At 41.3% G+C, this 26,677-nt stretch overlaps 1 protein-coding gene across 1 annotated transcript in view; it reads left to right on the top strand.

The window, feature by feature from the left end:
• The window catches only part of DAAM2 (dishevelled associated activator of morphogenesis 2), a gene marked incomplete at its 3' end in the record, with an annotated part of 98,363 nt that extends 72,704 nt beyond the window's left edge, over window positions 1-25,659 (top strand). The window contains exons 13-20 of the mRNA XM_010182510.1: window positions 333-650; window positions 7,608-7,715; window positions 10,519-10,551; window positions 13,757-13,863; window positions 22,135-22,219; window positions 23,795-23,901; window positions 24,621-24,709; window positions 25,491-25,659. Of these exons, the coding sequence (XP_010180812.1) occupies window positions 333-650; window positions 7,608-7,715; window positions 10,519-10,551; window positions 13,757-13,863; window positions 22,135-22,219; window positions 23,795-23,901; window positions 24,621-24,709; window positions 25,491-25,659 (1,016 nt within the window). The remainder of the gene's footprint in view (window positions 1-332; window positions 651-7,607; window positions 7,716-10,518; window positions 10,552-13,756; window positions 13,864-22,134; window positions 22,220-23,794; window positions 23,902-24,620; window positions 24,710-25,490) is intronic.
• Window positions 25,660-26,677: the final 1,018 nt, after the last annotated feature.

Here is a 26,677-nt window from a genome sequence, read left to right as displayed (position 1 = left end):
GAGTTCAAAAGTTCATAAGATTGAACTTTTCTCTTTTTTCACACATAAGGAGAAAATAATACATTTTGGCTTCTTTTACTAGCTTTCTGTTTTTCTGAGCCATTCATGGTTCCTTTTTTCAAGCTCTTCTCCACAACTTCAAGAGCTTGAAACTTTCTCTTAAATGAAAGCTGAGATTCCTTCCTTTATTGCATGGCTTTGAGTGCAAGAGGCTTTAAAGAAAACATCAAATATTTTGAGACTTGTAATAAAATCACATCAGCTGGCAACACGGAGTTATTACGCCTTTTAAACTGTTTGCTTTCTTTTTCTATGTGTTTTTTATTTTCCAGCAAGGGGGCAGCATTTCCTTCCCAACGCCACCACCCCCTCCTCCAGGAGGCCCATTAGCTTTGTCCTCTTCTCACATGTCTGAGAACTTGCCACCACTGCCACCTCCTCTGCCTTTCTCCAGCTGTCCCCCTCCTCCTGCTCCACCACCTCCTCCAGGAGGACCTCCTCCCCCACCAGGAGCACCACCTTTCTTCAGCATGGGGATGCCACCCCCTTCAACAACCAGCTTCAACAGCAGTGGCACCAGCCTGAAGAAGAAATCTATCCCACAGCCTTCACACCCACTGAAATCCTTCAACTGGGCTAAGCTGAGTGAGGTAAGAAATCGCTGTACTCTCAGCAATTAATTTACTTTCTAACTCAGTGTTGATTAATGCCATGAAGTGCAAAGTAACAGAAGTGAGTGATGTGGCTTTCCTTGGGCTGAAGTCAGTAGAAGTCAGTAACTGTCTTGAGGGAGTCTCCTCAGTTCTCCAGCAGTGCAGCATATGTCCTGTGATGACCAAGGCACTGGTTAGGTTGAGCTGCAGTAGACCTGGGCATGCTATCTGTTAGGCAAAGCTGTAGTGGGCCAGAATACTTAAGCCAGGGCTGAACGTCTCCAGGACTAGCATGTCAGGGCTGCCCTCACTTGCACATCAGGGAAAAGGCTGTCCAGAGCCAATGTGGGCAAAACATGGTAAGAACCAGCTTCAAAACCAGCCCCCTCTGCCCTGGAAGAAGTCATCACCAAGGAACGAAAGGTTGCTTGATTCTTCTCACCATTTGTTCATGGCCACGAGGGAAGCTGCTCTTCTCCTCGCATGGTTACAACTCTTTCTCTTGGTGATTAAACTCTAAACTGTCAATAAAAACAGAGGACTTAAATTATTCCTGATGCACTCATTTTCTGCTACCTTGGTTGGCTCTCCTTCCCCTTCACTTCTCTCTCCTCCTTCCCTGTCTTTTTTTTTTTTCCCCTCTCCTTCTCTTTAGGTCTTACTTTTTTAAACTGATTTAGAAAGAAAAAAGTGTCTGTGTTGAGTTTGGATGGCTGCCTAGAAACCCAGGTTCTCTTTTAGACTGAAACTCACCCAGGGCCCAACTCCGGCATTTGGAATGAGTGTCCAGGGACCTCTGGAATGCCACAAGAATTCTCTCTCCCCCTCTCTCCTTTTCTTTAAAATAAAGAGAAGTGAAATATTTGCTGCACCGTCTGTGCTTGTCTGTCAAGGCCATGTGGGGGGTGTGGGAGAGAATGTAAGGATGGGGGTTTATTTTCCTTTGCAGAACATGGGACTTAGTGCTCTGAAGAAAAGAAGTAATAACTAATATATGTATATATGTGAATGTATATGAAAAAGGGAGTCACAGGTGTTTCTGTTTAGTGTACAGTAACTGTAGGCTTATCCTGCCCTCTGGTTAGGACTGAAGGCAGCTGTGTTAATAAAATTGAAGACCTGGGTGGTGAAGTGGGTAAAAGATGCTATTTTTGAGGAAACCAGAATAGTTGGAAAAAGGAGCATAAGTGGGTGGGAGTTTCATTTTGGGGTGTTTGCCAGTGTTAGTGTTTTGACCTAGTAAAGTCTCTGCAAAACTGCACAGGTTCTGTTGCAGACGCGGGTGGCTTGCCTTGTTACTTGGAGTGCACTTTGTTATGGAATTATTTAATTCCACTGACTGCTGGAGGAGGCGATACATTTTGGCCATCTTTGTCAGTTATCCCAGATTCCCTGCTTCAGTACAAGTCACGCTCTTTCTGTTTACAAGGATATGAGTCCCCTGAATGCAAAGTCACCAGTAGGTTGGACAGCCTCATCTTGCCCTTTGTTACCGTTGCGACACTCCTGTGGTGTTCTCGTGGACTGTCAAAGTAGCCATGCATGAATGAATGAAGACTCATAACAAGCACACTGGCTGGGAGCAGCACATCTTGAGCCTTGGAAACTGAGGCCTGGAAGTGTGCATGGTATTATTATGGTTTGTGGTAGTGTTTAACTTCCAGTTCCTGTGAATACAAGTTTTCCCTATGAAAACATTTTGAGGAAAAATACACATGACGTTATGTGTATGCTTTTCTGTTTTAAAAGACTGGTCTAGTTAGCAAAGAGCACAGGCATGTCTGCACCGTCCAACACAGAGGTGTGGTGATGCAGTGTTGGAAACACTACTGTACACAAATTTATAGCTGCAGCCAGGTCAAATGCATTAGTCATCTCTTAGGTACCTCTGCATACTGTTTGGACTATCCTTCTCAAAGCAGTTAGTACAGTCTGTCACCTAAGGTTTCTTAAGTAAGTGTGAGGATGATGCTAGGACTGAGGCAGATCATGAGAGCTAACCCCTTTCTGTCCATCCAGCCTTCCATGAGGGAGTGAGAGAAAGCCAACAGAGCCCAAAAGGAGTACGGACAGGGCTGGCCAAGAGGAATTTGTCTGTGATATTTCTCCATAGTGGAATCAAGGCTGTTCTCCAGGGCAATTCATGAGACACCTTTTTTCCCAATTCTGATACTGTCTATGGAAGGGAAAGACTGAGCTGTTGGGTGTAAGGAGAATGATCAAATATATTCAAACCCTTAGCAGTTGATAATAACAGATTGTCCACAGTTCCCATAAGCACCATGAAAAAAGGTTTGACTGGAAAGTATTTGTGCTTCTAACAAGGAAACTCCAATTGCCCGCTAATTTCCTTTGAGAGTTAAGGATTTTGTACTAGCCTTTATTGTGAGCTGATGATCAGTGGCAAAGCCATCTAGATGCATGGATGGGCTGAGTTCTGGTGAAGCCCTTCCACACCACAGCTCCATTCATACAGCACTGTAGCATCATCTGTGAATTCCATTCATACAGCACTACAGTAGTGCTGGTGCCAAGCAGCTCTGTTTTTAAGAAAAAGATATTGCAATGTAACCACTGTAACGTCCTGGAAAGATTCCTTTCTTTGTTTCTGAACAGCAAGTGGAGTTTGCTCTCCTACTTTGAATTTTACAAAACACCCAAGGTCAAACAAGGACCAGACATTTATGGTCAATCCAAATGATGGGCTGGTTTCAAGCATGGTGGAAGTATGGATTAATGTAATTACCTCTTTAATAAATATAAACATACTGAGTTGAAGTTATTGGAGTAAATCAATCCAACTTTTCACTGAGCTGCTTATCTCATGGCTGAAGAAGCAGCTTCCCATTAAAGTCAGGCTGGAAATAACTCTAGTCAATGATCTGAAAGGGGCTTTCTTGAGCTGGCCCTTAATAGACCTGGGTAAAATTGTCTCAGAAGGTATTTGTTCTACATACCACATAGGATTTAAAGACAAAAACAAAACAAAACAGAGACCACCACCAAAACCAAAACAACCTCAACCACATAAACAGAAAATGTTCATTTTGATGCTCTTTTTTTTTTACCCCAAAAAAGTTTCTGTAGTGTTATTGATGATTCTGATATCTGGAACTTTCTTCCTAAAAGCAGCCTGAGGATCATGACAAACAAGAATGCAGGACTGCTGCCAGAAATTCAAAATTTATGGGAAGATTTCTACAAAATCTCAGTGTGAAGCTACTCATAATGGCCTTGGTGGTGCCTTGTCCACAGTGAGATATAAAAACTGTCTCAATTAAAAAACATGCCAGAAATATGATTTTTACTCAAAGTGAATTTTTCTTACACTGAGGAAAGGTTCTGATATCAAGAGAGAAATTTGAAAAGCGTATTTTGTTCATATCCCTTTTTCTGATTCATAATGGAATTATCAATTAAAATTTTAAGTTGCTTCAATTTTTGATGGATAATATTTTACAGATAATAATGTAGTAATAAGGAGGATTGCCTGCTCCAGTATTCACAGGACACTCATAGTTTCTATGAGTTCTCTGGACCTGCAGGACAAATGAAAGGCTTTCCCAAAGTACTGTAAGTTTTCACTTATGCTGTGAGGTTATTGAGGCAGGATGAAGCAGAGGACAGCTTGATATATTGTCATTTTCATAGAATCACTTGGTTGGAAAAGACCTTTAAGATCATGGAGTCCAACCATATGACGGGTAGCTCCATGAAACACTGTTACTCTATAATCTTGGTAGGTCTCCGCAAATTTGGCTTCATTACAGAAGTGGAATGACATAACTGCAGCAGAGCAAATTGTTAAAAGCAACATAAAAAAAACCTCAGCTTGACGGAGCAAATGCCTTGTCAATACTTGTTCTGATCATAAGATGCTTCTTTACCTAGAATGTACTACCATTTTGCTAGAGGATGCTGGGTAATGTGGTTCATAGGATTTGCTGCTCAAAGGGGGCCAAGACTTCAAAGCAGAGGAACCACAGATCTTGGAAGACTTGTAGAATGAATAAAAGAAAGAATGAATAAATTAATAAATAACCATGAGGAGAAAAGCATGCTACAGATGAAGTGACCTCCTCTTTTTTTTTCTTCCTTTTTAAGGAGAGGAAAAAAGGAAAGAAATAAAGAATTTACTTTATTTTTAAATTGTTATTTAGGGACCATAAATACTTTTTATGGTGCTGAGGGAATCATTTATCATAGAAACCACATTATACAAGCCTATTTCTCTTAAAACGCTCAGTCTCTCTGGCTGATGACAAGGAACTATCAGCTAGTTAATCCATAACTGAGTAGCAGGAGCTCAGTGTAGGAAATTATCTGGCAGCAACATGAAAGTTTTCAAGGGCAGAGCATAGGGCAGAAATAGAAGGGAGAGCCCCATTGCAAGTGTTTTGTGTAACAAAGGTTGTTTATGCCTCTTTCTGCCTCATCTTTTCTTTGACTGGATTAGCCCACTTAGGTTTTAGGCACTAAAATTGGTTTGCTTGGGTCAAAGTTCTGTTTGTGCACACCATTGCAATGGGTGCCGCTCTGGAATTTGTCTTTCTGCTACAAGTGGCATACAAACCATCCTGTACAGGACAAGATTCAACTTAGGTCTTAAAATGAATCTGAATTGAAATGAGAGTAATTTTCACTTCCTTGAGTTGTTTTTCTGGGAAAGTTATGGACCGGAACTACTCTCTTCAGTCTCTGTGAACCTCAGAACTGCCTGTTCTGGCACCTCTGCAATTCACTCAGACTAGCCTGATCTGTAGCATGTTTCTTCTGTTCTTGCCTTTTGTGAGGAAACTTCACTCCCATTAGAATTTTGCAGCCAGATAGGTAGATGGGCATAACTGTCATGAGTAGCTGTCTCTTGAGTCACATCCAACCTTCTGCCAAACACAGCAGATAGCTTTTTGGCATCCTCAGGGCTCTATCCTAATGATGACTAGAGTACTGGTCCTGAAATCATATCCACTGGCTCTTGTCAAGAAATACTCCTCCATTTCAGTGTTTGATGGGACAATCGGAAACAGTGAGGAACTCAGAAAATTGCTCTGCTGTTCAAATGTATCCCTCAGGATTTATAATTCAAGGTTTATAAAGCCAGCCTGGAAATTGAATGAGAATGAACACTCTGCCCAGATGCTTTTGGCTAAGATTGGCAGTAGAGTCCAGGGTTAGGATAAAACGAAAATTAATTGTCTCCTATTCATCTGAGGCTGAGATGAGCCTCCCAAACTCATTTGTCATGTTACAGTGACATTGTCACAGGGGTTTTTTTCCTACTATGGGAAGAAAAGCCACACTGATTGCAGGGAATGATATAATAACATTGGTGAGCCTGTTCAGGGATGGGTGCTGCTCCCATCCAGCCTATGCTTTCAGTGTAAATAGCACTGCAGACACCTCTCCTTCCCCTCAGGCACTCACAGGCTGCCTCTGGAGGGAGGGTGTTGGTTTTCCTCCACAGAGTCTGCCCTGCCAGGAATTTCCTCCAGAACACTTCACACTTTTATTTCCTCCTCATTTCATCCTCCCATCAGGTGTTTTTCCTTGCACCTTGAGCCTTGTGGCTTAGCACATTTCCCTCATTGCTTTGATGACTGTGAATGGGAAGTAGAGCTTGTTCCTAATTAGTTCTGATAATGAAGTGTTAACGCACTTTGCTGTGTAGGTACAAGGCAGGTACTTCAGAGCTGGCTGGAGCCTGTGTGAGGGTTTCATTGCTATTGCTTGCTGTTCCTGGCTTTCTCTGCATCAGTGTTCTGCTGGCTCTTCATCTCCTGGGATTTGCTTAGGTCTCTTTACAATCCTCTCTGTCCATTTCCTTTTTCTTTTAATCAGCACCTTCCTTATTCTTCCAGTTAATAAAGTACAATAAATGTACACTTCATTAACTAAATGAAGTGTAATGATGGTGTGGTCAGGTGTGAAGAGCAAGTTTGCCTTTTCTGGATGGGTAATTGCCCAAAGCTTATCCTATAAAACGTGTAGCTTAACGGGCACTAGAACAGGGAAGGTACCTCAATCTTTGTGTCCTTTATGCTAGCAAGGATATTTGTCCTAAGAATGTCAGCAGGAGACTCCAAGGCCTTCTCCTAGTTTAGGGTGACTGCTGATTAGCTTATCCATGTACTACAGGAACTTATTTGGTCCAGGGTTGGTGGACAGCAAAGTTGGAGGAGGAGTCTGTGCCTGTCTCCCTTCATGCTAATCATCTGCTAGACAGCTAGGATTCCTCGGCATTCAGGATAATGTATCACACGGGTTGTGAATATTTCCAGTTAGTGTGGATGATGCTCTTTCAGAGATCTAGGTATAGTTTGTGTCTGTTGGAGTCAACAAAGAGCTCATGTAGACAGGGGAGATTATGTAATAGGAAACAATTAGACTTCAAAGTCTCAGGGCCTTCAAAGTAAAATAAAATAAAATCTTAAACTACATTCACAGGCAAGCAGAATGAAAACCACACACCCTTTGGGGTTTACAACAGAACCTGGCAAAATTTCCAGAAGGGAAGATGTCTCTGGGGTTTGTCATGCATCAGTGCCCTTCCTAAGCTTTTTCCTCATGATGGTAACACTTCTTTCAGCATAACCACAATCATTCTGTTAGACAGATGGCCACTCTTGAAAGGAAACATACTGTGGAATCATGGATATTGCTTGAGATGTGGTCTGCTATACTTGGAATGTGCCCTTTCATCAGAAGCTTGCTGTAATGAAAAATATAAAATACTCAGTATGTTTAAAAAAAACCCAAAAAACAAAAAAACACCCAAAAACACACTGCTATTTTTTTATCCTTTGACACTTGAAACAAAGTATGCCCTCTAAAATGATAGCAATAGTACATAGGAATATGGTTGGTGAGCAGGAAAGAATGGTCTGTCCAAATGGGATTGGATGTTCTTAGCCAAAAACTTCTGCTATCTCATTAAAATATGATGTTTTCTTTCAGGAGAGGATCCATGGCACAATCTGGAATGAGATTGATGATTTAAAGGCATTCAAGGTGCTGGATCTAGAAGATTTTGAAAAGATGTTCTCTGCATATCAGAGACACCAGGTAGGAATGAACTCTACCACATCTTGTCTTCCTTGAATTTCTGGAGAAGGAAAGAACACATGACAGTGATCTGGGCCCTTGTCCACCTGCTGTCAAGCTGCATCATTTTGCTGCTTTGCCATGTTCAAAATATCACAAGACCAAAAGAAGTGGGGAGGACATAGAGGGCAGAGTATATTATCAACAGAGTATGTTATCAACATACTTTTTAGCAATGGGCAAGTCTCAGAGACAACAGCTCCCAACAGGTAATGCTGTATTTGATCTCAGCAGCCACTGGCTTCCAAAACCTTTCCATTCATGCTTGGTATCCATTTTTCTATTTCTTCCATTCATCCAGAGAAAAAGTCTGTAGTTGCCTGAACACTGAGAAAGGTGACTGAATTAGCTGTCTTTTTGCTTTGTCTATTTTTTCTTAAACGGCCAACTGACCCAACTGGCTAGGTGACAGAAACTGTCTGAATTACAGATTATTGGACAAACAGCATACTTTAAATGCAGCCATTTATTAGAATGTCTTTTTCCTCTCCTCTTTTTCTTGGAAAGCAAGTCACCTTCAATCTGTCTATCTCGGCTGAATGAGATTTAGCAGGAGAGGGATTGTACTTGCATTCCCTGAACTCCCTCAGCTTTCTTTTGATTTTGGAATGTGTTTGGAGAAATTCAGTCTTTTGTACTCTGCAGAACTGGATCATTGCTCTGAAGTTTTATGAAAAAACATAGACATGATTGCCATAAGCAGCCTTTATGATTAAGCCTTACAGTGATAATGACTACTTCATTGTCATTATGATTAACCTATTCAATACCTTAAAGTTAACAAACAAACCCTTTGTCTTTGGACTGTCCATCTGTTCCCTTTTCTCTCTCATTTTTCTATCTAATCCAATAAACCTGATGGATAACTCTTCTGATTTACTAGCTCACAGCCATCTAGATAAACATCCCAACTTGAACTGTGAAGAATGTGATGTTACCTGCTGCATTATGAGATTTCATTTCTCATTCTGCTCCTGCAAATAGCTGTTGCTGTTTCAGTTGGTCCTTCTATCTTTCTGTGAATCCCATTCTCTGAAACAAGAGCTTAGTTCATAAAGGTGAAGAAAGGCACATGAAATTTCAGTGTTGTTATGAGATTGGATTTAGACCCTGTGCCAACAGCTTAGCCGTGATGGTGAGCTCCCAGTTGTCTTTCAATTAGCCAGAGTGTCATCTGTGCGCATGAGTAGCCATTGCAGCATCAAGGTGCCACTCCAGTGTTTCAAGTGCAAACATTACAACTTCCTCATTAGAAATGACCTTGCAAAGTCTGGCTTCCTTTGGGCCCCAGAATCCAACGCCAAAGCTATCCTGGTTTGTCAGCTCTTGGTTAGACTCATAATATTTATGGCTCTGTTACCAATCACTGAACGGCAGCCTGGTGTATTCAACCATAAGCTAACCTAACCCTCCCTGCCCACTGGAATGGAGCCATCATCTCAGAGTGACCTCCATGGGTATCAGTACAGTTCTCTTTCATCCGCATTAAACACACTTTATGACAGTGGCTCCAGACACTAGAGTATCACTTATGTAAGCTACTATTTTTGTGTAGTTAGGTATATTGCTGCCCTTCTAGATTTCATTGAGAGTTTTGGTTTCTTCTTTATTTTCCTTTAAATATTCCGTTGTTTTATTTTCTTTTTCATCCATAGTCCTCATCAATTTTATTTTCTGTTTTTTTTTTTTCTTTTTTTTTCTTTTTAAAGACCAGGCAACCAAAATTGCTTTTGAACCAGAATCTTATGAGAACTTTTCCAGTTGATTCACACTTAGTCTTTTCTCCTCTTTAATTTTTGGAAACACTCCACTCTGGCCAAGTATGTGTTTACCCTGGGTTTGTGACTTTTAAACTTCATCCAAATGTCTGTAAAGAAAAATGTCAACAGAAAGCCCTGCTCTTTTGCATCTGAAATGTTGAATGAGTACAGATGAAGACGTTTCTTTCTTTGCTGTTATTAACATGATCTTCGTATTATTTTCCAGTTTCATTTACATTAAACAGCTTTTCTTTTTTCTTCATTTTTTTTCAGTGACAAAGGGTCTCTTCTCCTCTCTCAAGCCCAGTGTATCATTTTTGGTTACTATGAGGGAGAGCAGAATTGTCCAGTGTATAGAATGCTGGACCAAGAAGTCTTATACTTGTCTTTTGGCCTTGCTCCAATCTTACTGTGTAATATTGACCTTTTGATTCAGTATAGCTAGTGTTTTCCTGAAGTATGGAATATGTTGCAAAACTGTTGATGTCTGACACCCAGTAGAGCTGTAAGACTTCTTTAGTGGTTAGAGAGTGCTTTCAAAATTCTTGGCTGTAAGTTGTTAAAGGGTATAACGTACCATTGAAACAAGTTTTTAGGAATAATGGCAAACTGTGCCTGCGCATCAGGAGAGGAGAACTGACCCTCAAGTTTTAACCTTGGCAGTTCTTTCAGTAAGGCTTCAGACTAGACTTGTAAAGGTATTTAAGCATTATCCTAGTTAATGTCTCAAGACCTAGAAGATTTATGCTTTGGAGACTGAATTTATTCTTTTTCAGAAAGGACCTAGAACTCTTAATTCCCCACCATGTGCTGATTTAAAATATGCAAAAAAAAAATGCTGAAATACCTTTGAACTATCTGGGCCAGTATTACTTGCTAAGCGTTTTATTCTCTTAGAAAACAGTGTGTCCAAATTCAGCTGCCTTGTTAAACTTGATATCTTTCTCTGTGACTAATTTTTGGCATGTTTTCTTCTTCATTATTTGTGGCTGCTGCCTGCATAGGACCTGCTAACTAACCCTTCTTCCTGTAAGCAGGTGAGTATCACTGTCTGCCTCTTGCAGTGCATGGGAAGGTGAAGTCTTGCACCTCTGCTTTCTGGGTGGGGAAGGTGGTACAAAAAATTCCTTTAGTTGTATTAGCTCTGCGGTAGGAAGTAGTTCCTGTGTTTTCACTTAGTTATAACCTCACTATGGTTTCTGCAGATGTCTGTAGTCCTCTTTTTGATGATTCTGAGGAAAAAAGAACAGAGACAAAGTAGAATGTGAATTTGAACTCTTCCTTAACTGAAGTAATAGTCTCTTTAGTAAAGAACAAAAGGAACTCTCAGGGAGCCTTACTCCTTGTTTCCATCTGCTTTGGACAGTCCTTAAGTCTCCAGATGTATTCACTAGCCACAGACTTTCTGATAAAGAAAACATTTCTGTAGAATGAGAAGGCACTTTGTTTGGGCAGAAGCGTTTGTACCAGCTGAGGAGCAGGAGGGTTAGACTGGAGGAAAGCCTACTTCATTTCAGACTGCTGAAACACTCAGAAAGTTCAGCAAAATACTGAAATGGTGTTTAGATGAAGTAGAGGTATCAGACTGCCTGAATGTCTTCAAACTGGCTACCCCTCAATTTATTAATCATCTTAAGCAAAATTCTTGGCAGCATGTTTGGGAAGAGCAATGATTTCAGAAAAGGATTGTTCAGATTTCATCACAATTGTCTCTGGTGGCTTCAGTAGTCCTCACCATGAGTGCTCAGGGAACTGTATTTGGAAAGTATGGTCAGGACCTCTACCACTGAATGAGGCTAGTACGTGGCTCTGGGCCATTTACTAGCTTTCATCGTGGCGGTGCACACCATGAAACAAGTCAATATGGCAGAAATGGTTCCCTGAAGTATTGATTATTACTGGAACCTAGGGTGCTTCCATGGTACCAGACCACAGGTTCTGCAGATAACCAAAATCAAACTGTATTTGAAACAGGGCAGCAATATGATGAACACATTCCACATGTCTAGTCATCCCAGCACTGAAATTTTAGTTGATTTTTGAATTTGCAATTAAAATCTCAAATCTGAAATACTCTTTGAAGCACATAACATAATGTTATCCGAGATGGAAAGTTGGTAAAGTATGATGGGACAAAACTTAAGGATCTTGTCTGTCAAGCTGACAACAGCTCCAACTATTCTTCCTTTGTGTGCTTGGCCTATCTCACAAAAGCTGGTGACTACTGCCCCCTTGCTCCTCGTTTTCTATGTCAAAGAAAATGCAGATAGTCCATATGGAATCTGTTTTCCTTCAGCTAAGATTGCAGTCTGGCTTTGGTGAAACCTGAGGCTTCATCTGCTTTTGCTTATACACAACTTCAAGTATCTATAAGTATCTCTCTCCCCAGTATGTGTTGAAGACAATATATTTTTAGATGAGACTAGCCCACTCCTTATGACCAGGGAGTGAGCCACATCTGAGTAGTTCAAGTTATTCATCTGTATTGAACCTTGTGGGCTGAGGAATTGGAAATGACATAGAAACTACTTTACCAATCCCTGCTGCATGGCTTTAGGGGAAGCTGTCTAAACCCCTACCCAACAGACACAGCCAAACCCTGTAACAATTTTTTTTTCCTTGGGATGGATGCTGGTTAACACTAAGCAGATGTGCTTGTCTGCAAACCTTAGCTAGAGAGAGACAGTAAAGCTTTAAAAACAAGAGCACAGACCAACAAGTAATTTTTTCTTCCAGGCTAGACACTTTGGGCACATCCAGCAGAACTATTGTGCACATATCTTCAGCTGGTGCATTGTACCTGCTTATAAATGCCACTTACTATTGGTGGTGGCTCACTGCAGCACATTTGGATATGGTTGTATGAATTCTTCGTATATCCAGAAGCAACACAGTCTTGTTGTAGCTGATTGTTTCAAGAACTCAAATGGCAACTAGGAATATGAATCTATGATTTACATTTGACTCTCAAATATTTGGGTGTCAAAATCTCTTGGATTGGATTAGTCATGCTGATATAAGTAAGCCCTGAGCAGCAGAACTTTGAGTCCTGGGAGTGAATTTTGGGAAGCACCACTGTATGCTTGCCATGCTTTTACACCATTCTCTGGGTATCTGCTGTTGACCACTCGCAGGGACTACTGGAGTAGATTGACCTTTTGATCTGACTCAGCATGCTTGCTGTTACATCCTAAGAAAGAAGTCACATTGCATTCAAATTTAGATTATACTGGTAAATTTCAAGATATGAAAATATGGATATCATGGAAAGGCATTTTTGAAGAGGTCCAGCAGCAGTTAGCTGGGAAAATAAAAACTGTCTGTATCCAATTCTCTCTTCTCTGTTGGTAACTAGAGAGCTATTAACCTTTTATCATTACCTCTACTTCCCTTTAAGGAATGGTGTTAAAAGATACTGAAAGTAACTACAGAAAGCCAATCTGTGGAAGTGAAACAAATCCTGTTACTCTGGTGTGTAGACAGGGCAAGGAGACAGAGACTTCTGAATGGTCAGGCTGGGCTTTCAAATAGTTTCTCTGTATGTGGTGTGTCAAACATTTTGGACAGAGATTTTCCAGCATTTTTTTCTGGGTTATGAGTTTGGCAATAGGGATATGCAGAGAACTTTGAAAAAGGTAGGTTTCTGTATGATTAAAGGTATTAATTAATATAAAAAAGAGAGGATAGTTCAGATGTAGATGTTGACTATTTAGCAAGATACATTTAGTAAGATAAATGCTATCTTGCCTTACTGTTTTATTCTCTCTTATAACATGGATTGGGCTGGTCCAGTAGCAGCCTTAATAGATGATGGAAGGATTTTTCCTGATTGTGCTGCAGCCTTTCAAGAATGCTGTGTAACCTCTGCAAGAGGCAGGTGCTGAAAGATATGCTGTGTCACTAGTGGGCTTTACCATAATGTGCCCGATTTTTTCCTGTCATGCCAGATTTGCACATTAGCATAATAAAGTAACTGTTGGTAGAATGAGTCAAATAGGTCAGAATCAGGTCCGGTATTTGGAATCAAAGATGATCTCACAGGTGGTAATGAATGACTTCTGTGTGTCTAGTAATACAGGATCTACCTACATGTTTTCTGCCCTTCTTGTCTCCTTTTCTCACCATGTGGGTGGATTTTCCCAGATTGGGATGGGTTTTGCTCATTATACTCAGCTAAGTCTGTCAGTCTTGGGTCAAAAACATAATACTGATTGTTTTCCCTCCCTTTTGAATTATGTGCAGAAAGAGATGGGTTCAACAGAAGACCTTTACCTCTCCACACGAAAAGTGAAAGAGCTCTCTGTGATTGATGGCCGGAGGGCCCAGAATTGTGTCATTCTCCTTTCCAAGTAAGTGTGCTAAGCCTTAGCTCACAGGGTACACCATGGTCAATGTGGAGGCAAGAGCGGATGGAATTAAACAAGTGGACATGTTTCTTTTCCCAACTAGACCTGCTGTCTAATACCTGCAGAGCTTCAGAGAAACGCCTCTTGCAGTGTTATAACAGCACGTCTCTCTGAAGTGTTAGCTCACTTAATAAACATATGCACACACACATTTTGTGTATTAAACAAATAGGCACCAAGGTGCATCTCAAGACTCATCAGCAGAAAACTATCAGTACTCATAGGTAGATGAAAGCAGCTCTTTGACAGTGATTGCACTTCACTCTAAGTGATGTGTCCCCCATGCTCTGTGTATGTCATTTGTCTCTCTTCTATATGTTTCTTTCTAAATGTTGCTCTTAGCATTTCCCTGGAATACAGCACAGCTGACAGTGATGTTCATTTTGGTCATTTTTCACTCCTGTTGAGGAGAGGTAGATGTAATAAGATATATTCAAGAATTAGGTCTGTATTTGTAAATTAGCTTTGGGAAGCCAGGAGTTGCCTTTTCATGGTCCTGCAATGACAAACGGCTTCAAATGTTCTGACATCAGGGCCCTTTAGATGCTTTTCATGTCTGTCGATGACCTTGAGTTCTGGACTGAATGTTTGTCACTAAATATCAAATTTGTGCAGACGCTGATCCACCTGAGAAAGTTGCCTTTCCTACCAGAGGAGGGACAGCAAAGCTGAAGACAGAACTTGGGAAAACTGTGGCAGTACTGAGCAATACAACTGTTTCATTGATCAATAGAAAATGCAGGTTCATATGGATGTGATTGCTTGTCTCCTCTAGCAAGCTAACAGTTAAAAGCAAAGCTGCAGCCAGACCACCAGGACTGGAGCAAGTTCTTTCCATTGCTTAGTGAAACCCACGGAGGCTTTCATTATGCTGCTTATGTGGCATTAGCCTGCATGTCAGCAGGACCCCCACCATCCAAACCAGCAATGAGGGAAGGCTTACATTTCTCTCTCTGCAGCAGTTGCCAACACATGTCTTTGCTAGTGTTGGCAGCTGAGTGCAGGCTGGGGCAGTGAAATGGGGAGGCATAGGGGCAACAGGATTTTCATGCTGTTTGACAGACCTGCTAAATTGTGTGTGAGGTGCAGATTAACTCATGTAATCAGGTGGAACATTTCCTAGAAGTGGTAACATAATGTGTGCAGGTGGCTGGTCTGAGGATCCAGGAAGGTGGTCCATGAATTAGTATGACACTAGATATTCATTTGTAAAAATCTTCTATCTTCAAAACAAAAGCTGTGTGGATGGCAGCAGTACATGTTTTTCACCACTCACCTCTTCTGCCATGCAAGTCTGGCCCATTTTTACCTGAAAGGAATACGCTCTAAATAGTGAGAAAAGACAGTCTCTGTGGTTTATCTTCCATTCTGCTGCCTCCAGCAAAGTGGCATTGAAGCATGAACCTTGCACTTCAGGGTACACAGCATGTGGTCACTTCAGATGTGCCATAAAGCCAGTCTACTTCAACCTGCTAGTCTGGACTCAAACCAGAGGTGAAAAGCTGTGTTTTGTGACCATGAACTTTTCCACTAGGAAATATCCTGGTCTTATTGTTAGCAGGCCTAACATGGATGATAGAGATTTGGAGACTGAGCTCGCTGTCCCTAAGGAGCCTGCCAGTTTGCACTGTGCCCTGTTAACTTCACTGTGCTGTGCTATGGGAAACATCAGTCACCAGGGCTCTCACTGGCTTAGATAATTTAATATTTGTCACAGATAGTATTACATCCAGGATATCAGAAATATCTTATATCTTGGCCCAGGAGTGCTATTCCTTCCCAAACTTCACTTTTAAATGCAACCAGAAAAGCAACAGTCTTTGGGAACTAAAATGGCACCTCTACATTCATGCCTTTGTCTGTTCTTTGTGCTTATATGGTTTTATTATTAAAGACAGCAACTGGGAGGATTGGCTGCAGACAATAATTGAAAGGGTTTTACAACCCCTCTGCAGTTTTTTTCATTACTCCACTTCTTCATTCTTTAGCTTAAACCCTGAAGGTGAGACACTCCCAGCCAAATAATCTCTGGGTCCTGCCATGCCCTTGCTACTCCTACAGCGCACCTTGCACATATGTGTGTGTGCACACATGCAATGAGAGGGGATTTAAAACGGGTGACAAACAAAGAGAGTTTGTGCGACCCTGAGCTGCAGCCTCAGCTTTCAGGTTGCCACAGTATCTGCCAACAGCTGTTTCCAATTGACTCTTACTGTGCATATATCCCTGTAGTTTATTCCCCCTTTGTTTACACTAAACTGTCGTGTCTTTTAAAGTAAAATAGCTGCATGGGTCGGGTTTTCTTTCTCTCCACTACTCAAATGTTTTTGTTTTGCTAACACTGTGTTAGAAAGGGTCAGGCAGAGCTCATATTTCATACGGTCCAACAAGCCAAAACCTAGCTAGAGTGAGAAATAGATGTCTTGCTTGCTTTTGCAGAGAGACCGGAGCATGGTAGACTGAAAAGAGATGAAAATTGAATTGCTAACTGATTTTGGCTGGCAGTTAACAGATTTGTAAGCCTTCCTCCCCACTCTCATCTCTATTTTAATCAAAAAGTTCTATTTCAACTACTTGATAGCAGCATCTTTCAATTTTCCTGCAGTGGAAGGATGTAATTGTCCTTGTTTAATGGAGTCTGATGGATCCAAAATGAAGCTCTGTCCCATAAGCCAACTGTAAAGGTTTGAATAGGCTCAAGATCAGTTTATCTCACAGTATTTCCAGTAGGCCACAATTCAACCAGGACATGGAACCATTTGTCTGTGGTGAGTCCAGGCACCCACCAACTTCAGATCTGGCTTTCCTAATGGTGTTTCCAAACTACAGTTATTTCTGTCACACTGGAAATCTGCTATCCCTCATGAATTTCCTGATGTCTTCAGTTTCCACCAGGCTGGAGATTTACTGTCAGACTTGTGTGGTCTGGAAGAGTCATCCCAGATCCCTGTGCTTTCCTGCTTTCACCTAGCAATGGAAAATTTCTCTGACCCTCTCACCAGAATGACTTCTCTCTGCCTCCACTGCTTTAGTGACTGGTAGTATTTTTGCTGCTTTAGTGTTTTTGTTGTACCATATTTTTACATGTTCTTACAGAACATGCCTAAGACATGTATCTCTTACTGTCTTGCTCTGTGAAATGCCCTGGAGAGGTCCAGTTCTCTGAGACACACTGCTCAGAAGAAGGCTGAACATATACTTATGGAATTTTTTGTGTGAGTTATTTTGCATGAATTCCAGCAAAATCATTATGTCAGTGTTCTTCTGAGATGTGTTTGTTATTCCTGTGGCCCAGTGAGTCAGCTGTAACCCTCTCAAGAGGCTAGAAACAGTAGGAGTGCTAGCAAAATGTCATAAAACCAGTAGTAGCAGAAGGCAGAATCTTATTACACAAAAACAGTTTTAAATGTAAATATGACAGCAGATAGATACTAGCAGGCAGCTTTACCAAATGTTTGTGGCTTTCATGATTGTTGATTCAGATATCTATCAATAACTGAGAAGAAAAGGAAGCAGCATTTCCAACCAGAATACTAAAAAAACCGAGTATTTTTCTCGCATAGCTGTGCCTTTTCAGTGCTTCTAACCCTTTCACTTCAGACATTAAGAGGACAAACTATTCAGCCAGTGTCTGTCTTCATCTACTGCCTCTGCTGTGCCCTCAGTCCCTGTGTGCCTTTCTGCCATGTGGCAATACAGTGTTCACCCTTATTTCAAGGTAGATTTCAAGAAATATATTACTTTGGGGTACAGATCATATCTTGACACAGAAACAGCTCATTGAACTCAGCAGTTCGGTTCCTCAGCGTGCTGTCTTGAAAAATGCTAGGCAATAAACAGTGTCTCCTGGGTTCCTGGAGACATTTTCTGGTTTAAAGTTGAGGTGCACAATAAATAGCTTTACCTGCTATTCTGAGTATGATAAACACCAAGGTTAAACTGAGCACGTCAGTCAGTGCCATCCTGTCTTAGATCACAACGAGGAACCAGTAGGTAGGGTTGTGATAAAAGGTGAACCACTGCCTCATCAATATGTCACTGTAATTTGTGAAGTTCCAAGTTTGGCCCTACTTTGCTTTGTTTGGCTCAGAAAGATGGCCATACCCAGATCCTTCTTTGTAGGAAATTGAGAGTATTTGGATGCAAGGTAGCTTGATCACTCATGGGCTTTTGCTGAAAGAGGAAAAGAAAAGCCTGTTTCTTTATGCACTTAGCAGAATACTTTCACTGTGAAGTGCTGAAAAGGCACTGCTGGATTTTTTGCCAGCATGTTGATATAATGGTGTCATGGTTTAGGGCTGGGCTGGCCACTAAATGATCGACAGATGCTCTCTAAGCATAAGATGTACGTGGTAAAATATCCCAACTGTTGTCCCCAAAGGGCACTGTCTTCTCTGTTGATGAGATGAGTATGGTCTGGGAGCTCAATGTAGCTGCAGTGAAACTCCAGGTTCTCTGATAGTAGGCAAACGTGCTTCTTTCTCAAAAGCTAAGCAAGATCCAAAGAACAAGCCCATAAAGTAACTCATTTTTTCCTCTGGAGGGGACATGGTTAATGAGTGACAAGTATTCTGCTTTGATCCATGGGAGGGAGGAATGAAGGGGGGAGGTTACTATGAGTTAAATCAATGGGTATATTTAAGGAGGGAAAATGAGCAAGCACTCTATGTCTGTAAGGGAAGTTGATGTAAAACTGCAACATGTCTCCCAGGCATGTTCAGAGTCAGGCTGCCAGCTTTCTCCAAGAGGTCGAAACAATAAACCACTTGATGTCTGCAAGTGAAGCTGGTGTTAAATCAGCCGAGGTGTCCTGGGGAGATTAGTGATGAATTACTCTGCAGAGTCAATAGAGATTATTTATGAAGCCAGAGGGGATAGAGGGAGGCAAGCTAAGTACCATATCAGAAGTTATTTGGTACTCATTGAGTTTTAACATTGCTTGAAGATGACTCAAACAGTTGGACTTCCATATACTGCCACCAGATGTATGGGTGAGGGAAGAAGGAGGGAGTATTCTCAGTAAAGATCCTTTTCCTTCCTCATCTGACCAATGTCAGGCTGTTGTTGAACAGAAACTGTCAATATCTCCACTAGGAATTAATGTGCTGCAGCTGAGGGAAAGGGGCACTGTGTTTTCTTCTGGTCACATTTACTTCCTGAGTCCTGATGTCAGGATCTGTGATTTGTAAGTCAGAGAGAATACAGCTTGGACTGTATGCTATTCCGAATTGAGTTGTATCCAGCAGCTGGAGGAGGAGTGCCTGGATCTGCAAAGCTTGTAAGAAAGTCATTGCAGACTTTCCAATAGATACTGAAATGTAATTTCTGTAGTGTAAATTTTTGGGCCGTAATTCCACTTTAATTTGCTGTCTGTCCCATATGAGTTTTAGGCTCCGAGGGATGCTTCTATTCAGTTCTAAATGGAAAGATTTTACGCATCTGCTTTAGATTCCTCTTTAATCAGTTCACCTGTTTCTGCTTAAAAGCAGCATATCTGTTTCACATTACTGCTGGCCATCTTTAAGATCTACTGCATGGCTGGGCATGAGTTTTGAAAATACAAGGAGAATCACTTGATTAACAATTCTTTGGCCAGTTATTTAGTCAGTTTTTTAACTTGGAAGATCCCTGTTTTGTGCTGTTGAAGCCTACAGCTCTTGAAACGTGTCCTGCCCCAGAAGAGGAACAAGCCCACTTTGGAAGAGTAAGATTGTTTCGCTGTAGATCCTCCTGTACCTGTAATTGGATTGGTAATAATCTAAGATGCACACCTGCAGGCACCATGACCCTGTTACAGGCCTGTAAGACCCTGTTACAGGCCTATAAGTGACTAAGTTAAACTGCTTCTCAGCAAGGGGCTGGCAAGCTTTCTGCTTCTCTACTGCGGGCTAAACCATTCAAGCCAGATGTTTTTCTGCTGATGGCAGGGCACAGAATCATTCAAGAAATCAAAGTGTTTATATAACTGTCTGTCCTTAGGGCTCTCAATTATTTTCGAACAAAAGATGTTTTCAAGCGTATTTAGTGTTGATGAATGGCAGCAAGCAGAGCAGCTTGGAGTCTGAAGTCCTCAGGCCACCGGACAGAACAGCAAGATCAGCAATTATATGTGCTACACCATCTGTCGTGTTGGTGCACCTCAAACCTGCCTGTTTGGTCCTCTTTACTGCATCTCCAAACACACACACAGGGACTTGCACTGTGTAATGGAATGGTCAGTGTAGTTATTGCTTGAGTTATTTGCATGGAAAAAAACATGAAACTCACCCTTGTTCTTTTTATCTTCAGTGAGAGTAGCAACAAGAAGAAAAAATGCACCCTGGTGTTCATGGCTTTGGCTTATTGTGTCTCTGACAGACTGTGTGTCTGTGTGATGAGACAGCTAATCTGCAGAATCCAGATTCTGGAAAATGTAAAGGTGCTCTCTAAAGTAAAAATAACCAACAAAATGTAGCACTTTAAAAACTGTAGGCACCAAATTGTCTGGGCATGTGTATACGGGTCTGCTAGGAGCCAGGCCCACACCCACCGATACACTTCTCAGCCCTCATGTGGTCACAGGGTTTTATCAGTTCAGGGTCACACAGTCATGGACTGTACAATTCATAATTATTAAAGCCAAAAGAAACCCTTCAGTTTTCTGATCAAGACTGTAGAACCTCATGAACTGAGGTTTGCTGTTTTGATCCCGAGTCAAACTGATGATCTAAAGTAAAAAGTTTCCAGCCTTTTCATTGTAAAACTTCTGAACCTTCTATCTCATCCAAGCATGGCCCAACTATGTAGGTTTTCTGGAAATTCAGTAGCCTTATCTTACTTAGCTGGTATCAGTTTGCTGTCCTTGTCAAAAGCAGACACAATGACCAGCTAGGAACAGTGAGAGCAATTAGTTCAGAGCCATAATATTTAAAAGCTTTTGAATGTCTGCTGATTCATATTTTAGTTTCCAGCTGTTGGTTATATTGGGCAATATTAAAATGTTTTAAGTTTCTTAGATTTAGTAATATTTCCTGTCTGTAAAAATAAAGCTCTTGCTTTTGCTTTTACCTAGTTCCAAAACCATGATTCTATCCAAATGGCAATAGAAATGTGAAATTTCACCATGCAATTTCTTAGTACTGAAGACAAAAACATTCTGCCTCATGCATCACCCTCTCATTTATATTTGCATTTTGTCTTTCTGCTGTTAATTAATTATATTGATTGTAGAATGTCCATGGAGACTGCAGACTTCACTCCTCAAATATTTCTTTTCACATTTTTCTGTTTCAGTCCCAAAATTGTGATTTTCTTGTGGATAGCCTTTCCTTTATGGTTCATTTGGTCCTCCCCTACTCTCCTGAAATGACTGATGAGGATGTCATGGGTTGGGGGTGGTGTGTAAGAATTTGTCACTTGCACATTTGTTTGTTGATGTTGGCGCTGAGAACCACCAAGTTCATTTCATGCAATCTATCAAGCAGCCTCTTGGTAATCACAAATTTTGACGGCTTCTGGTCTGCCCTGACTTCAGGTGAAGACCTTCAGGGGTTTTTTAATGGCTTCTGGGGTTTTTTTGTAACTGATGACCTCTACTAGTTGCACACAGATGGAGAGGTAGATAGGAAGGAGAGTATAATTCTAATACCTCCAGTAATATTAATAAGCTCTTGTTTTCAGATCTTGTTTCATACTGGATATGAAAGATGGATACGTAAAAGCTGTCAATCTCTTCTTCGGCTGTGACTGCTGACAGAGTGACCTTACCTAGCGCAACTAGTCTTCTTAGGAGCAACCCTTTTCTCAGATCTGTAAGGGAAAGATCAGTCCCATTACTTGTTACTCTGGGACATCATTTAATATGCAAAAGCAGAATTGCAACATGGGCTCCCACTCACAAGTCACATGGATTTGAGGGGATTTACAGTAGCAAGAGATCTTGGTGAGAGAGGTATCTGATATGGGGGAAGTTAGAAGCACTTTTGATCTATGAGGTCCTGATTGATCACCATCTAATTTTTATGTGTAATTAGCTGAAGAGGATAAAAATATACGATCTAGAAAATCTCTGCCTTTGGAACTGATTCATTCATCTTACTGAATAGCAGCTTCATAGAGGAGCTTCCCATGGTTATTTTGTGCCTTTTTAGTGCAGCTTTTCAGGCTTCCTACTTTCTGAATTGTCAGAGTCACTTAAGCTTGGCACTAATTTTACATTGTTGATACTGTTGAAAGGCTGAAGCTGTCTAATGAAGAAATCAGACAAGCAATTTTGAAGATGGATGAACAAGAAGACCTAGCGAAAGATATGCTTGAGCAGGTGAGAAAAATTACAGTCAGATATATCTTATTCTTAAGTCCTTCACTGTCTTTTTTTGACCTAAAGTAAAGGGATATATGTACTGGCTCTGCAGGTATGTCTGCAGATCTGAACTTGGCACTATCATGTCAGCGGAGCTGCACATGGGAGCACGAGAAAAGTATTTTTCCTAGTGTTGTCAAATATACCTTCCTTATGTAACTCTATTTGTATCAGGTTGATTTTGTAACAGTTTTCTCTTCTTGATGCAAAATACGGATGATTACAGTTGGCATGAGGTTTCCTTTCATGTCCTTTCTTCTCACGTGTGACTTCCCCATATTTTTTTCCATCTCTTCTTTATACTGCTGTTTATTTGTTGTTGTTGTTATTTGTTCCTTCCCCCCTTCCCTCCCACCATCCCTTCCCGCTTTCTTAATCTCCCATCTCTGCCTGCAGCTTTTACATTGGGATATGCCATTCCATAGGTCAGGGGTTAGAGCTGGGACCAGGAGGGATCTTGCATTCTAACTGGAATGGTTAGAAAGGGAGTCAGGGACTTCCATACCCTGCAGTTGGTTCACTGCATAGCTTGTGGGGGTAAAAGAAACAACATTGCCCAATTTCCCCCATTTATACAGGGTGAAAGGTGATGCTTTGACCAAAGATGCATATGATAAAGTTCCTTAGGAGTATGCAAAATGTTCTAATTCTGAACTGTCTGACAAATGCGATTCCATCTTTGTGTGCAGTCACAGTGTTTAGTTGTGTACAAAAAGCTTTTCCATTTTGGATATTTATAGCCTGCCTGTGCTGTCTGAATGCTTACAGCTGCTCTAGAAGTCACTGCAAACTTCTGATGCTCCACACCTTTGAATATTGCATTTTTGGGGAGTGGGATGAAATATTAAAAAGTAGTAAAAAGCAAAGTGATTGATATGCCTTGTGAGCAGGTTTTGTGGGTGTGCACTGGGGCTGTGTGCATGGCAGTATTTATAACGATACTAAAGCACAACTACCACCAGATATGTCAAAAATCTGTCAAAGTATGAGCTTTTAAGGTCAGCATATGAATAGCAGCCAGTGTCAGACACATATCAATTCGGTTGGTTATTGTTTATTGTTTCATTAGAGTAGGGCAGTCTCAAGCGAGAGATAGATGAGGCTTTGTGTACTCTAGGATAGGCACGATGGGTACTTCACACTGAGTGGAACACATTCTGTTCTTGTTTGCACCAATCTAAACTCCAAGTAATGCTGTGGGAATCTAAGTTCTCTCTGTACTTCCCCTTGGGTAAGTTGCAGTAGCACTTGGCCTTTAGGATTTAGAAATGGGAAATTCCCCATATAATTAGAAATTAATCCAATGGGTCAGTGAGGGATAAAGACAGAACAGTGAGCAAAGGTTTAAAAAAGGTCAGTTTGTAGCCACAGCTGCACTTTTTTGAAGTTACAGTCACACAGCTGAGTCAAAGTAATGTTTGGCCGTGATAGCATAGAAATCCCTCTTTCTAGCAGGATTTGTTTGTGCCTCTCTGTCCCTTTTTCGTTTTCCCTGGATCTCTCATCTTGGTTTTGGTTTGTCTGCCACTCTAGCTGCTGAAGTTCGTTCCTGAAAAGAGCGATACTGACCTGTTGGAGGAGCATAAACATGAAATTGAGCGCATGGCCCGGGCGGATCGTTTCCTCTTTGAAATGAGCAGGTCTGTTTGATACATTATGGGAAAATGCACTGCAGGCTTCTTGGAAGCAGCTGTAATTGTTATTGAAAATTTATCATCTGACACTGAGGGGGAATGCGCATGAGATTGTGGGCCAGCATTATACCTTGCATTTGCCAGAAGCCCACAAATGTTACAAATGTTTCCGTTCATTACACTAACGTTTTATTGATGATAAGCACTCTCTGTGTTGTCATTTAAGGACCAGTCCCCGGATGACAAGAGAAATCTGCCTCCTCTGCCTAAGCTTGTACACACAAAAAGGAATTCAGATCGAACTATCAGATGTAGTGTAGCCAGGAGTCAGGATTTCATGTAGATCTCTCTTTCAGTTCAGCTATCCCATCTCCTCATCCTCTGACCTTCTTTTTTGTTCCAACTTTGCTACACCCCCGATCAGGATTAACATCTTGTTCTGCTAATTGAGATGCAGCTGTCATCTCCCATGACTTCCATATTTTGAGAGTAATGAGAATTCTTCCAGCTCATTTCCATTTGTGCTCAAAACATGCCTTGAAGTCCTCCATTTTCATAACAGAGTTGATTAGGTAGTGTTAGATGTTTGTACTATGTCTGTAATCCCATGCATAGGCCTTGTGAGACTCAGCATTCAACCATTAGGTTACACAGGCAGCATACTGACCTTGGGCTTCAAAATGCAGTTCCAGTTCAGTGTTGGCTTTCCTCTACCCTTCATGCAGGATTGACCACTATCAGCAGCGGCTGCAAGCATTATTCTTTAAGAAGAAGTTTCCAGAGAGGCTGGCAGAAGCAAAGCCAAAAGTAGAAGGTAAGGTTAAAGCTTTTGCTAAGAGTTGGGTAAAGGGGCAGGGAGGGTTAAGAGAGACTTGTCTTCAAAAGAGGTGCTGTTACGTGTGTGCTATGGTTGTAGAGCCAGTGAGTCCAAGGCACATCATGTGCAAGAAATTTTTTCTATCTGACACTCTTTTTTCACCCGTTGACTTAATAAAGTCAATGTCATGATTGTTACACTGTAAATATGACCTGACAGATGTGACAGCATTCTAGCAGGCTGTACTGAGCTGCCAAAAGCTTTCATAGCCTTTCTGTGCAGGCCAGTCTTCCCTTTTCACCCCCAAATCCTTGCACCTTCCCTCTCCATGGGGCAGTTAGAATAGATGTCTCAGGATGGTTGTATTCTGGGAACACCTAACCTACAAGGAGGGGGATTGTATGGCTTCTGTGCCATGTCCATGGTTATCACAGAGAAAAGGTGAGTGTATTCTATTCTGCATTTTCAAATGAGCTCAAGCTATCCCCCTGTTCTTGCTGGCTATGTTTTTAGAGTGTGAGGTCCAGTAGAGCAGGCCTTGCTCCTTGGTTTGGAGAAGAATACTACAGGCTAGATGTAGTGCATCTTCCAATTGTCCTGGTTCTGGGCGTGTGGGTGGGGGAAGGACAGTACACACAGATAACACGTTGCAGCATCTGGTGGACAATAGTCAGATGGGCATTTTAGGGTACTTCAAATTGTCGGCCCAAGCATGTTAAAAAGTCCCACAGTGCATTAACCTGTTGTTTGTTTGTTATTGTTTTTTTCTCTTTCCAAGCCATTCTTCTGGCATCCAAAGAACTCATCCGAAGCAAACGTTTGAGGCAACTCCTGGAGGTAGTTCTGGCCTTTGGGAATTATATGAACAAGGGCCAAAGGGGAAGTGCTTATGGATTCAAAGTCTCCAGCCTGAATAAAATTGCAGACACCAAATCCAGCATAGACAGGTAGGCTTGAAGGCCATAAATGAGTTAGTTACTGTGCTGCTGCATCTCTTATCATAGTAATGAAAGTGGGTATTGTGTGGTTTTAGCTCTGTAGACCATTTAAAATAATGTCTTATTTGGCATTTAAGTAGTGCTATTCACTCTAAGAGATCCTGCAGCAGTTAAGACCAGCTATTAAGACAGCACTCAAATTCTGTTGTTTCCTTGGATAATGCACATCTGTTGTTGGATTGTGTTCCTGCAGCACTATGCAAAGATGACACAATGTAGTATTTCACAGATAACTGAAATAAATTGGGGGAGAAGAGGATTTCTATGGAATTTGCCCTTTATACTAAAGTTTTATGGCCATGGTTTTGCAAAAAAAAGAAAACACACGAAATTCTGACCACAGTTTTATTTCTCCTGTGAAACATGGCATACGTTTCTGATGCAGGACTGTCATAAACTGGCTCTCTACCAACACCAGTAATGGAACCACATGGCATAGTCAGAGAGACTAAGCCTGGTTATATCTAGAGCAGTTAAGGAAAATAGCTGGTTTTGGGAAGGTGTACATGGGCTGCAGGTCTTCATAGTGCTACCCCATGTTTTGCCCCAACCCCCATACTGGTTTTGGAAATTAATCCAGCTGTGACTCATACCACTTTTGGGCTTCAGCAGCACTAAGGTTTTCCTTGGAGATCTCCTATACTGGTTCTTATGAACCAGCACCTTCCTTGACTTGTGAGACCTGCTGAGACCACAATTGTGGTGAAATGACTTCAGGCTGTGACAGAATGAATAATGGCAGTAAGAAGCCATAGGAAATTCATCTCTACCTAACAGTGTTTGAACTAAGAGAGCTCTGTTTTGACTACCACGATGTCCTTTCCCTATTCCAAGGCTAACACTTGTGTAAATGGTGTTGAACATTTTTTTGCCTTAGTGTAGCTTGGCTTTCCATACTTGAAATGTCATGTGCAGATTCTGTTCTTTTACCAGTTCCAGGCTGGAGAGTTGGGCAGGGAATAACTTA

This window comes from Mesitornis unicolor, unplaced genomic scaffold (assembly GCF_000695765.1).
Source record: "Mesitornis unicolor isolate BGI_N332 unplaced genomic scaffold, ASM69576v1 scaffold22104, whole genome shotgun sequence".
In the NCBI taxonomy this organism is placed as follows: domain Eukaryota; kingdom Metazoa; phylum Chordata; class Aves; order Mesitornithiformes; family Mesitornithidae; genus Mesitornis; species Mesitornis unicolor.
Note: the sequence above shows the minus strand (reverse complement) of the source record. Positions and strands in the feature narration are given on the sequence as shown.